Source organism: Myodes glareolus, chromosome 24, assembly GCF_982192425.1.
Source record: "Myodes glareolus chromosome 24, mMyoGla1.1, whole genome shotgun sequence".
NCBI lineage: Eukaryota > Metazoa > Chordata > Mammalia > Rodentia > Cricetidae > Myodes > Myodes glareolus.
Window position 1 is genome coordinate 36,007,001 of NC_142049.1, and position 14,155 is coordinate 36,021,155.

At 34.0% G+C, this 14,155-nt stretch overlaps 1 protein-coding gene and 1 long non-coding RNA gene across 3 annotated transcripts in view; one reads left to right on the forward strand and one right to left on the reverse strand.

Moving 5' to 3' along the window:
* The window catches only part of Ube3a (ubiquitin protein ligase E3A), an 81,690-nt gene that overhangs the window by 30,107 nt on the left and 37,428 nt on the right, over nucleotides 1-14,155 (forward strand). For both annotated transcript variants that reach the window (XM_085682693.2, XM_048434725.3), the window contains one exon: nucleotides 10,303-10,601. In XM_085682693.2, coding sequence (XP_085538819.1) covers nucleotides 10,303-10,601 — 299 coding nt within the window. The remainder of the gene's footprint in view (nucleotides 1-10,302; nucleotides 10,602-14,155) is intronic.
* LOC125400634 (uncharacterized) overlaps nucleotides 6,870-14,155 on the reverse strand; it is a 97,314-nt gene continuing 90,028 nt past the window's right edge. The window contains exon 5 of the long non-coding RNA XR_015736404.1: nucleotides 6,870-13,532. This is a non-coding gene — a long non-coding RNA (uncharacterized LOC125400634). The remainder of the gene's footprint in view (nucleotides 13,533-14,155) is intronic.

Sequence of the window (14,155 nt, forward strand, 5' to 3'; positions counted from 1 at the left end):
ATCCCAGGATAATTTTTCAGGCTATTATAGTCAAGATTGTTTTCTTGATTTCTCTCTGTTTATGTTTATTATTTGTACATAAAGGCCACGGGGTTTTGCTGTGTTTTTATATTTTCTTTCTTGCTACTTTGGTGAATGTTTTTTATTAGCTGTAGGAGTTTTCTGGTGGAGTCTTAGGATCTGCTAGTTACTGATTTTTTTTTGTGTGTGTGTGTGTAGAACCATATTATTGTAAATAAAGACAATTTGACTTCTTTAAATAGCTGTTGGTATTCCCTTTATTTACTTCCTTTATTTTAATACTATAGCCAGGATTTTCAAGCATTATTGAATGGGATAGCAAGAGTGAACATCCTTGTCTTATTCCTATTAGTGGAAATATTCTGATTTTTTTTCTATTTTTTTCTATGATGTTTGTCATGCCTTCTGTTTTTCCTTTATCATGTTCTGTTATGTCCCTGTATTCCTAGTTTCTCTAGAACTTTTATCATGAAGGAATGGTGGATTTTGTCAAAAGCTTTCTCTGCATCTGATGGGATGAAGATATAGTTTCTGATCAGGAGTCTGTTTATGTGTTGTATTACATTAATTGATTTATGTATGTTGAACTACTCTCATAATCTAAAGTCTAAAGCCTACTAGATTGTCGTTTCTTCTGTAAAACTGACTTTGGCTAAAGTCTAAAGCCTACTAGATTGTGGTTTCTTCTGTAAAGCTGACTTTGGTGGGCATAAATTCATTAATCTGACTTTAGCATGGAAACTCTTTTCATTGATTCGGAATGACTTGCTGGTCATTTAGAACTTGGAAAAAATTAGTCCAGGTTCTTTAAAAGTTTCTATTGAAAAGTCAGGTGTTATTCTGATGGGACTGTGATGTGACTTCTTTCTCTCTTGCTGATCTCAATATTCTGCCTTTGTTCTATACATTTAGTGTTTTATTATGTGATGGGAAAAATTCCTTTTGGTCCTACATGGTGTTCTTTATACCTCTTCTATTCTAATGGGTATCTCTTTAGATTCTGGAAATTTTCATCTGTGATTTCGTTGAAAACAGTTTTTGTGTGCCTTTGACTTGTGTTTCTTCTTGTATAATTATTAGTTTCAGATTTGCTCTATTTATAGTCTAATATGTGTGTGTATATGTATACATATATATGTATGTACACACACACACCCAAACATGCATACACACATCCTGCATAAGTTCCCTGGAATTTTAAGATTGACCATTTTCCTTGACTCAGTAATCAGTTTTCTCTCTCTTGTCCTGGTCTGATACTCTTGTCTTCTGCATGATCCAGTCTTGTGGCCATACTTTTCACCTGAGCTCTTTTGTTTGATTTCCTGAATTCTTCATGTTCAGTATTGTTTCATTTTGACTTTAGGGATTCTTTTTTTTTTTTTTAACATCTTGAATTACTTTCATTATTCAGCTGTATGCTTTTACGATTCTCATTCAGGCATTTGTTCACATTGTCCTAGAGTTCCTTGAATATATAATTGTTATTTTAAGTCATTTTTCTTTGTACCTTCTATGTTGCTTTTCTCAGAGAACAGTATGCTGCAGGTGCTAATTTCTAGAGGAAACATCACTTTATTTATACTTGTATTTTTGCAGTTGGACCAAGGCATCTGGAATTAGGTCTTTGGTAGTCATGGACAGTTAGTCTTCCTTTTGTTGTGTGGTTTTGTCCTTTGTTTGATTTTACCATCACTTACCAGGTTGTGGACTGGCTGAATAGTATTTGGCATTTAATCTTGGGGCAACTGTTTTGGTTTTTGAATGGGGTGTCTAAACTGTCTCAGCTCATTGACAATTCTGGTCACACCATGTCATGTAATGTCTTAGGGGTGGTGAGTATGGCTAATGGCAGGGAGGAGGAAATTGGGTTTGGCCTACCTAGTTTCTGAGGCTCTTTGTGTGGGATCTACTGACTGTTTGTTTGTAGAAACTACTTGGTGTGGGTCCCAGACAGAGAGGTGTTGGGGTTATTCATTTAAACTTTTTATGTATTTGTGTATTATTTTAGGATGTCTGTAGTAGGAGGTCATCACATAACTTGGAAGGTCTTCAGTTATCCCTCCCTTATATTTTTTCCCCGACCCTGCTCACTTATCTCCTACCTCAGCTTAACCTTTTCTGGTTCCATTATTCCAACTTAATTTTTTTTTAATGCCATTTCATACAGTCTACATACCCTCTCTTGAATGTCATCTCCCACCCTCATAGCCTCAAGGTAATTTCTCAGCCTCTGTGAGTATTCAAAAGGAAATACACATATCTGAAGATTAAAATCTAACATCCACAGATGAGAGAATATATGTGACATATGTTTCTCTGGGTTTGAAGTACATCACTCAGAATGATTTTTTCCAACTCCATCCATTTACTCATAATTTTGTTTTTCTTAACAGCTGACTAATATTCCTCGCTTTAAAAGTATGTTGCTTGTTCTCGGCTGCCCAGCAGCTCAGACTTGAAATAATTACACAGAAACCATATTATTTGCAATAGTGTTTGGCCAATAGCTTAAGAGTAATTTTGGCTAACTCAAATCCTAAATTAACCCATTGCTATTAATCTGTGTATCACCACGTGGCTGTGGCTTACTGGGTAAAGTTCTATCCTGCCGGGCCTACATGGCTTCTCTGACTCCACCTCCTTTCTCCCAGCATTTATTTTAGTTCCCCCCACACCCAGCTTTGTTCTACCCTATCACAGGCTCAAGACAGTTGTTTTTTTTTTTTACTAACCAATAGTATTTGCAGCATACAGAGGGAAATTCCATATCAAAAGTATTGTATTTTTTTTAACCGTTCATAAGCTGATAGTCATGTAAATTGTTTTCATGCTCTGACTCTTAGGAGTCGAGCAGAATAAACACGGATGAGCAAGTATGTCTAGAGTAGAACATGGAGTCTTTGGGGTACCAAAGAGTGTACGTGTAGCTGGATTGAATGGTAGACCTGTTTTTGGCTATTTGAGAAACATGCACCCCAGTTTCCATAGTGGTTGTACCAGTTTTCTTTCCTAGAAGTAAATGTTCCCCATTCCTCACATTCATACCAACATTTGTTAAAGTCTGTCTGTCTTTCTTTCTTCTCTCTCTCTCTCTCTGTCTGTCTGTCTGTCTGTCTGTCTTTCTTCTTTTGACATTAGCCGTTCTGACTGGGTTGGTGGCCTCTTAAGAAAGTTTTCATTATCATTTTCTTCATTTTTAAGGGTGCCGGGCATTTTAAAAAGTGTCTTTCAACCATTTGTATTCTCTTTAAGTCTTTGTCCTGTTTTTAAATTGGGGTGTTTATTTTCTTGGTGCTTAGTTTTTTGAGTTCTGTGTATATTCCAGATAAAAGCCCTTGATCAGATGTATAGTATAGCTCGGTAAAGATTTTTCTCATTCTGTGTGCTGCCTCTTTCCTTGAATAATGCTGTCCTCTGCTTTTTAGCTTTAGATGGTCTCATTTGTCACTTGGGCTCCTGTTCAGGAAATCCTTTCCATTGCTGACAGGGAATGCTGCACATTCCCTGCCTCCTTCTCTGTCTGATACTGTTCATCAGTTCAGATTTCAAGGCCCTTGATCCATTGGTGCAGAGTAAGAAACGGTTATCAAGTTTCATTCTTTTTTATGTAACTCGCCCGTTTTGACCAGCCATTTGAAGAGTTGTTTTTTTTTTTCTTTCCTCCTTTTAAATTAGGCAGTAAACTCTATAAACGTTCTCTGTAGTACTGCCTTCATTAGGTCCCATATAATTTGTTTTATTTTGTTTTCATTTTCATTCACTTCAGGAATTTTCAAATAGTCTTTCACTTTTTTTCCTAAATCACATTAATTGTTCATAATGTGTTGTTTGGTTTTTGTGCTTTCTGTAGTATATGTTGCTGTTAATATCTATTCCATTGTGGTCAGATACAATGAAGCATGCTATTACAATATTCTTATATATGTTGAGACTTTTAGTGTCTTAATGGGTAGTTGATTTTGGAGAAAATTCCATGAACTGAGATGAATATATATTCTTTAGTATATGGATGTTGTACAGATAATCTGTTAAGTACGTTTGATTTATGTCATTTAATTTTCAAGTTTCTGTTTAATTTTTGTCTAGATGACCTGTCTGTTGGTGAGACTTGGATATTGAAGTCAGCCACTATCAATTACTGTGTTGTGACTAGTGTGTGGTTTTAGATCTACTAGCATTTCTGTTATGAAATTATGTGCCCCTCTGTTAGTTGCATATATGTTTAAAATTGTAATTGTAGCATGCACCTGTTTTGTTTTGTTTTTTCTTTGCCTTTGTTTTCCTTTAACTTGTGTCTTTGGGCAGTGGATTGAGACCATTTATATTGAATTATTTATTGAAGGATGCATATTGTATTTGTCTTCAATTTTTGTGGGTAGTTTTTCTGGTATAATGCTTTGTGTGGACAGTTATGGTCATTAAGAATCTAGGTCAGCAGTTCTCAACCTGGGGTCGTGACTGCCATAGGGTTAACATATCAGCTATCCTGCATATCAAATATTTATATTATGATTCATAACATTAGCAAAATACAGTTATGAAGTAGCAAAAAAATAATTTTATGATTGGGGTCCCCACAACATGAGAATCTGTATTAAAAGGTCACCGCATTAGGAAAGTTGAGACCCACTGATCCAGGCACTTCTTGCTTTAAGGTCTTTGTGGAATAGATACTCATTTTGGTGGGCCTCCTTTTATGAGTCATTGCACTCTGGCTTGAATCTTTCAATACCCTTTACTCTGTTTTAATTGTTTAAACTATAATGTATTGGAGAGAATTTATTTTCTTGTTTTTTTCTATTGATGTTCTCTTGGACCTGCGTGGGCAGCTCTCAAAGGTTGGACATTTTCTTGTGCAGCTTTACTGAAGATAGTCTTCCTGCCTTCTCTGATTTTTTTTTCTATGCTCTTAATTCTGAGTTTAGATTTTCCATGCAGTCACAAAACTTTGTTATCTTCCTTTCATTTACATATATTATTTATTGTGTGGCCCAGCTTCTCTTTCTCTATCATTGTTGACTACCTGTTTTTGACATGATCGTGTTAGTGAGACATTCCTCTGAAATTTTAACTGGCTTACTAAGTTTTTCTTTTCCAGCATAATTTGTTTTCCTGGATTGACTTTACATCTCTCTTTGTCTTTATTTTCTTTGACCATAGTTAATATGATTCTAATATAATTAGAATATAATATAATTATATATTATAATATAATAATATATATTATAATATTATAATTTAATTATAATAATAATATAATTATAATTAAATATAATATAATTATTAATAGTTAATAATTCTTTGTCTGGAATTTTTCCCAGATTATTTTCTTCAGGACCATTATTAAGGGATTTGCTTTTCTTTTCTTATGTTGTTTTTAATTTTGGGTTGTGATTTTGCTCTTGTTTTTGCCCAGTTACACTTGTTTTCTTTCATCAGGAAAAAATACATGTTAAATATCTTTTTGATCTATGGGATAGATTACTTTAGATATTTAAATTGGAAGTAGTATGCCTGGATTATGGGATAGATTTTTTTTATTTCTAATTTTTGGACCCTCTGTATTAAATTTTCCTACTAGCTGTGCCAGTTTGTATTTCCGCCAGGAATACGTAGGGTATTCATCCCTCACCGTAGCCAGAAATGGAACATGAATAATAAAACCAAACAAGATACAGAAGTAAACTAAATTGATTGATGCCAGCATTTATAGCACCAATGACCATTAAAAATGATAAGAATAATGTAAAATTTAAAATTATTTAAGGTCAAATTAGAAATAGTAAGTGAATAAAGAAAAAGAATGATGCAGGAAAGTGGGTAGCAATCTTAAATGAAAAGAAAAAGTAGAATGTTAATAAGAGCTGCAGAAAGGAGCAAATGGTAAATAAATAAAGGAAGCATACAGCTTTAAATAAGTAGAATAATAAGAGAACACACTGGTCTTTTAAAATGAATCTAAATGGTGGGTTGGAGAGATGACCCAGTCAGTCTTACCTTAGTCTAATGTGGCTACTATTATAAACATAAGTCATCACACCTTGTAGAGATTTTATGTAGGCACATCCTAAGAGTAAAGGACAGCCACCTATGAAAGACACTGAGGTGTGCTAAGTAGTTTGTTTATGCACAGGTTGAGTCTTGGGCCTTTTTTTTTTTAACCCTGTCTCTTCAAATCTTCATATTTTTATTCTGCTTATCTTTAATAAAAGTTATTTGCTGACTGGGTGGTGCTGGTGTATACCTGAATTCCAGTGCTGGAAGGCAGAGACAGGTGGATCTCTGTGAGTTCAAGGCCAACCTGGTGTTCAAAGCAAGTTCCCGGATAGGATCCAAAGCTACAGAGAAACCCTGTCAGGGGGATTGGCGGGGAGGGGGGTTACTTAACTCACATTCTTGTTAGTCGTTTTTATTTTTTAGCTTTTGTCTCTTGCTCTCATGACGACTGTTCAGTGTTTTTGACTCCCATGCTTAGCTACTAATGTGGGAATTCTTTATTCTTCTAGTATATAATCTCATTGTTGGTAAGTTTTATTACTGTGGACAGTTATGATTATTTTATCAGTTTTACTGTAATTTAATTTTCTTTTGCTTAGTGTCCAGTTGTTAAAGAGATTAGCTGGAACCAGCAAATAGTGTTGTTAGTGCTCCTGAGAATATTGGAAATGATTTTTTTCTCTTACTGTCATTTGTGGAAAGCATGGCTAGTTGCTGTTGAGAAAGTTATAAACAGGTGACAAGTATTGTTTATTTTAAATAGCATTCACACTGGTATGATTCACTTGAGCCTTATTATGGGCTAAATAATAATGGTATATTTTTATCTACGGAATTAATATACTTACAAAGGTTAGTGGAATATGAAGACGCTAAAAAAAGTAACTGGTGGCTTCTCTTGCGGAGTTTTGTCCATGAATGATATAGGAAAGGCTTCACTTCATTTCCTGACCTCTTCCTTCTCACTTCTTTCCTGTGTCCAGGCCTTTTTCCCCCTCCTTTTTTTGTAATATGGAGAAAGAAACTTTATTCATTCGTCTGCTGAGGGAAAAGAGAAAGTGAGGAGGCCAGATGACTATATGAAAGTTTCACTGGGGTGCACTGCGAATTCCGAGAGGCCATACAGAAAATAAGTAAATACTTGAAATTTACTGTATTCGAAAATATGAAAATAGAAATTTAAATTTCATGCAAATTTCACAAGTGTAAATAAAATACTGTTTGGGTTTTTTTTTTTATTGATTTAAGATTGTAAAATAATCTAAGGCAGGAGGCAGAGGTCAGTGTATGGTTTGAGGTCAGCCTGGACCCTAGAGTGAGTTCCAGGACAGCCAGGGCTCTGTTAGATAGAGAAACACTGTCTCGAACTCCTCCCCTTGCCAAAATTTAAACTATTTTAAACTTGAACTGTGAAAGAGGTAAATGTCTAGACTGGGCAGAAAGCTGTACTGTAATGACTCCTGCTGTATATGGATTAACATTGTACGGGAAGTTTATTGAAATCATGTTTCCCAGTGTAGTGGCTGTTTACATATACATCCTGAATGAATCTATATGTCTGTACGTGTGCTGAATTTGGCATTCAGGTAATTTGAGGGGAGAGAAGAATAGTGCTTAATATGGTTGATGCTGTTGGTATCTTGGACGTTCTAACATGACCTTTTAATTTAATTTTTATTATTTTATTAGTGAAGCTGCTATTTGTAGCTGGGTGCAGAGAAGCAGGTCAATTTCAAGCAGTAACTCTGAAGTTTCCCTTTAGAAATACTAAAAGTTCAAAATTTGAGTCAAGCCTTGAACTTAACCCTTTATCAAATGTGTGACCTCCTGTGTCATTCTTCTGAGCTTTAGTGGAGTAGTAACTCTTGATCAAGTCATATACTTGTGCAAATGATAGTAATTATAGCAATTGCAATGGCAATGATAATGGTAATGATATTTACAATATTTACAATAGGGCCCAGTGATATAACAGGTAATATTTTTGTTTTTAATAAAGTATAATATTCCATTAATTACATAATAATTTCATTATTTCAGATGTGTTAACTTATATAATATATTAATATTATTTATTCAGGAAATTCCTCTACAGTAACCAGTAGTACACGATTCTGCAGTTTTGTGTTCTGAATACGTATCATTCTGAAATCACCATCAGTGCTTGGAAATAGATTCTGAAGGTGGAAGTCTTGCTGCCTGCTTTTCTGGTCCTAGGCATAAGGTCTCAATCACAAGATTTGGCTTTTTTCAGTTCTGTCTCCTATTGTCTGTAGACTGACAATAATTGTCAAGGTCAAGTTTCACATGATAATCAGAGCACCTGGCAATGTGATGTGTTTATTACTGGATACTGAGTGGTAGACATGTTAAAGAACTCAAGATGTTAAAATTGAGGCCTAGACGCTTAGTTCCTTAAAACTACACAGCTGATTCCCTGGGAAACTACTCTTAGATGTTCTGGTTTCTCTTTACACAATTGACAGTTTTCATTCATCTCATAGAGAAACATTACATGCACGTACACACATGGCTCTTTTGGACTTCTTTCTAGACAAAATCTCATATTTTTAAGACAAATAGTATTTTAGTATATTGCACTTCAAAATTAGTACTTAAAAATTGTGGATACATAAATGAATTTTGGGCCCCTTGAAATCATGTTGATGAAGTTTTGAAACATCTTTCTCGTTGATAGTTATATTTATTATTTTAGTACACGCTTACAGAAAATAGCTAGGATGAAAAGCATGAAAGAATTAACTTAATCGTGTCATTTGGAAGATTATTATTTTATATTTTGAAGCACAGGTTTTCCCTACATCTATAATTTGATCACTGGGTTTCTTAGGAATACAGCAGGAAGGCTCTGGGTAATTATTTCATTTGGTGAACTATGTCAGTTTTGAAGCAGATAACTGTTATTAGGCATGCTGATTTTCCACTAGATATAGGAAATAATGTCTTCATTAATTGGGCACTTTTTCCCTTAAGTAGGATCTCTAGCTCATATGATACATTTTGCATTTTTTAAATTTATTTATATTGTATGGATGTATGTGGCTGAGTATATGCTATGGTGTAGTTTTAGAGATCAGAAGACAATTTTTGGTAATTGGTTTTCTCCTTTCACCAAATGAGATCCAGGGATCAAATTCAGTGCATCAGACTTGGCCTGTGGGTCATTCTGTTTGCACACTATGATTGGGAAATGTATAAGAAACATTCCTAATTAAAGCTCCTGAATTGATTGGTAGTGTTTGAAATACAATTTTGTGCCATCTGCCTATGTTGCTTAGAGTCATTGTCCTAAGACTTATCAGATTCCTATTTGCTTGTTCACCTCTAGTGCTCTTGTCGACTTATTCTATCCATTAGCAAAACAATGGCATGAAGGTTTGAGAGTGAAAGTAGGTAGGTTCTTCCTACTGGAAGCTTTACAAGCTCCTGTGCTTGTAAATTAAAGTCCAAAGGGATCATTTTGAATTCTGTGGACTAAGTATGCGATTCTACTTAAAATAGAATAGGATAGAATTTTAAAATCAACTTATAGAGATAGATTATGTAAAACAACTTCTTGGTCGATGACATAATTAGTTTAACTTTTATTGATCACCTTGCCTGATAAATTGATGATCAAATGTTAATCTTCATGCTTAAAGCTTATAAAGTAAGATGAATATGCTTTTGCCCTAATGGAAGTTAAAACCTTCATCTTTCCTATGACAAGGATTTAATGAAGAGGGTTAGTGACAAGTCTGGGCTTAAGATTATTTGCAGTGATGCTTCTTTCCCTTGGTATAATACGAGATTTAGATTATTTACTTTTAAATCTCTCATGATTATTAATTGAGAATTTCTTTCATAAACTCTAGATAGAAATTTGGTATTAAATTCTGCAAATTAAGTATTTGAAAGTTATTAGAATTAATTATTCATATGTAATGAAAAGGAGAACTGGCATAGCACAGTGATTCAACTTTTTGGTTTTAGTTGTACTCAACAGTTTAAGGATCATACAACATCAAATTAAGCTTATTTTTTTAAACCAAAGAAAAGCATACTATATTAAAATGATAATTTTTATAAGATGACATTTTATCACAGTTTCTTAGAAGGTATTTCACCAGTTAACACTTGGAGGTAATAGTAGATTTCCAGTTTCTCCATCTAAATATTTAGTTTATTGCTTTATTGCTTAGTTAACTTTTGTCTTATCTGTTGGGCTTTGTTTTTGAGCAATACTAATCACTTTGCCTTTTGTTTGAATGTCTGGTACAGGAAGCGAGCAGCTGCAAAGCATCTAATAGAACGCTACTACCACCAATTAACCGAAGGCTGTGGAAATGAGGCCTGCACGAATGAGTTTTGTGCTTCCTGTCCAACTTTTCTTCGTATGGATAACAATGCAGCAGCTATTAAAGCCCTTGAGCTTTATAAAATTAATGCAAAACTCTGTGATCCTCATCCTTCCAAGAAAGGAGCAAGCTCAGCTTACCTTGAGAACTCAAAAGGTACACCTAACAACTCAGAGGTAAAACTGAACAAGGACGGAAAAGGAGCTAAACCTGATTTTAAAGGTAAGAGATTGTATTTTCAATTGAAAATAGTTAATTAAAAGCTGTGTCAGAGATTTAAATGTATTGCTTTTATTCTTTTGCCTTTTTGTGACCTAAAGATATCACAGTATAGTAAAAGCCTCTCTTTTGATAAGGTCTGGTGAAGGACAGTTATTATTAAATTAGTTACCTTTTATTGATATGATAGTTTTTAGTCAGAAACAGATTATACTGTAAAAGTTGATATGTGAATGATTTAATCTCAACTTGTAATGATTTCCATTGTATGTAATAGTTTCATTACATACAAAGGTATGTATGTAATGAAACATACATAGACTTAGGTCTCAAAGTCTATAACTTACATTGTATTTATAGTAAATCCTGTTATGAACTCTGAAACTCCAGGGACAGTCTTAAAAGAAGATAACATTTTCTTTCTATATTCTGCCTTCTCTATCTAAGGCATTTGATATCCTCACAAGGTACTTAGGTCTTGTTTGTTTATTTTCAGCAAGGTATCTGAGACTGTCTTTGGACTTCTAGTGACATGCAATGTAAATACTACCATCTGAGATACTAGTTTGGGAACCAATCCATGCTTTGTAAAATGGTTCTATATTTTGAAGCTTCTTAAAATTTTCTACTTTTTCATGATGGATGTCCAATTTTTTTTGGCTTAATGTAAATAATTAGTATTAATGATGAGATAGTTAAAATTGCCAAGGGCTTAGACTCACTATCATTTGAAATATGTTTAAGAGGTATTGAAATAAAATTGAGTTACATACAGGTTTATTATTTCACAATAGAACTATAGAAATATCAGAAACTTTGCTACACAAACTATATTGCTAGTCCTTTTTCATGAATTTGCTCATGTAAGGATAAATAGGTGAATACTATCAATATACTGAATATGGAATCTGTGTTGGCTCCATTTTGCATGTTTCTGCTCCAGAGGGCCATCACAGAGTAATAGTAAATGAAGTATAATATGCCATTGTGGTTAAATGCAGCTGTCTGTAGGAACAAATCTAGTACATAGTGGATGTATTAGTCTTTTTTTTTTTTTTGCTCATGTGTTCTATTTTGCAATTTCTTGTTTTGCAGATCACTCCAATTTTTATTTCCATTATTTTAATATTTTTAATTAGGAGTTATAAATGCTTAATCATATTGCTGCTCTCATTTTGATAATTGTATTTGTTCGTTCTAATTAGATGTGTAGATCTAATCAGTTATTGTATGACAGCTTTGTTCTTACATGAAACAGTTTTGTACTTTTTAGAGTATAAAATACTACGTTTTAAGATTTTTTTGAGATGAGTCTTGTGGCGTTGTCTAGGTACTTAGAAAGCTAAGGAAGGAGCATCTTGAATTCCATGCTAGTCTGTGTTACATGATGTGACATCCTGTCTCAAACAAACAGTATCAGGAACATATATATTAGAATGTACAAGTGAGTCTTAAAATGGTTTCTTCACTTACTTTGTTCATTGATACCCAGACTATAACTTTTTATTTCTGATTGAAGTGCTTTTTACACACACACACACACACACACACACACACACGCGTAGGGGAGGGAGAAGAGAGTTGTCAATTAAACATTTCAAACAGAACACTGTAGGTCAAACATGTTATCTCCTAACAGACTGTTCATTCATCATACATATTTTCTATGTTTTTGCTAACACTTTAGAGAAATTAAATATACTTGAATGGTCAAAGAAGATACCATAATATTTTCATTGAATTAATGAGAAATAAGCTCCATGTTAGTGCTTTCATACTTACTTATCCTTAATAAACTGAAGAATTAGTGCTTGGATTGGCATACTGGCTCATCCAGGTACATGGTACCTGCTGCCAGGCCTCATGTCTTGAGTTTGATGTCTGGGACCACACTGTGGAAGGAGTAAACCAACTCCTTCAGGTTACCCTCTCAGCACCACATGTCTGCCAACCCCTTACTTCTCATAAATACATATAAGGACAAATTATTTTTTTTTAAGGAAAGAATTCAAGATCATTAAACAAACAAGTGTTGATAACGCTTGGAGCAGGCCACAGATCAGGTTTGTAGTGTATAATGTTTAGTGCTTCATAGTTCATCTTCTGGAAGCCATTCCATCAATGATGACTTGAATTTTATATTGTTATTACTGTTGAGTAGGTACCTTGAAGAATATGTAGTGATCATAGTAAAGATTTTTACATACTATTGTCTTGTTGATACAAATACAGCTGTTTTTGTTTTGTTGTGGGAGACCCGTCCTTTCCTAAACAGAAAATGAGGAGTGGATTCAGGGGTCAGAGCAGAAGGGGGGGATGAGGGGGAAGGGACTGGGAGGAGAGGAGGGGAGGGGCAACTTCAGCCAGGATGTAAAATAAATTATTTTTTAAGAAAGGATTTTTACTTGATGAATATAGGTAACGAAATACTTGCCACAGTGAAGGTAGGGATGGATTTTTCAACATAATTGTAAAATGATCATTCCTTAAATATTTGATTTAATGATTATAGTATGGTACTCTTCAACAAAGAGGTTATGTTTGGTTTCATCATTATTATTTGCTGTTTGATTTCTAAAATTTTAGCATATAAAATGTCATTCATCTTTTGTCAGTAAGATAAAATATCTTTTGCTTTGTTGCCCTGAAAGGGTATAGCCTTTGATGAGAGTGACATTTACTATAAAGGTGAGGGAAGCTAGGAAGTTTATCACCCTAGTTTTGTGCCTGGGAGAAAATGTATGTGAGTTTTGGTGATTATGGTCTTTGCTTTCTTAGCTTCTACCCACTGTTTATTTTTAATGGCCTCTAATAATTTCCGATTGCTTTGTTAGGCTATGAGGACCTGACTCATGGTAACAGGTTGCAGTAGTAGTAGCAGCAGTAGAAGCTTTAACTTCAGAGTTTGCTTTTCCTCAGTCACAGAATAAGAACCTGAAAGAAATAAACACAGAAAATGAATTAGGTTTTTTTTTTGTTTTTTTTTTGTTTTTTTTTTTTTGTAGGGGGGATTTTTTTTGTGACAAGGTTTTTCTGTGTAAATGCTCTGTCCTGGAACTCACCTGAATTCACAGAGATCTGCCTTCCTCTGTCTCCTAAGTTCTGGGCTTAAAGGCGTGTGCCACTTGATTTTAATATATACGGGAGTAGAAAAAGGGTTGCTTGCATATGATGAGACCGAGCAACACTTGGTATAAAACTTTGCCTTCTTAGTCTTTTGAGAACAATGTAAGGGAAAACGCTTCCAGGATATTAGTGTAGTAACTCTTCATTAAGGTTGCAGTCAGTATAGCAATGAAATTACATACATATTTATTTTATACTTAGAAAAATACTAATGCATGTCTTGATTACAAAGCAAATCTTAATAATTATATGTTGTTGAATGAATGCTAAAGGGTGAGGTTGTTGATATTACTTAAATGAAATAGGAATTGCTAAGTGTAGTTTGTTGATTTACCAATTAGGTTTATTTTTTTAAAATTTCTAGCTTTTCGAATTCAAAATGTTTAGGTATTTTACTTTATTACTAGAACTTACGATCACAAAATAAACAT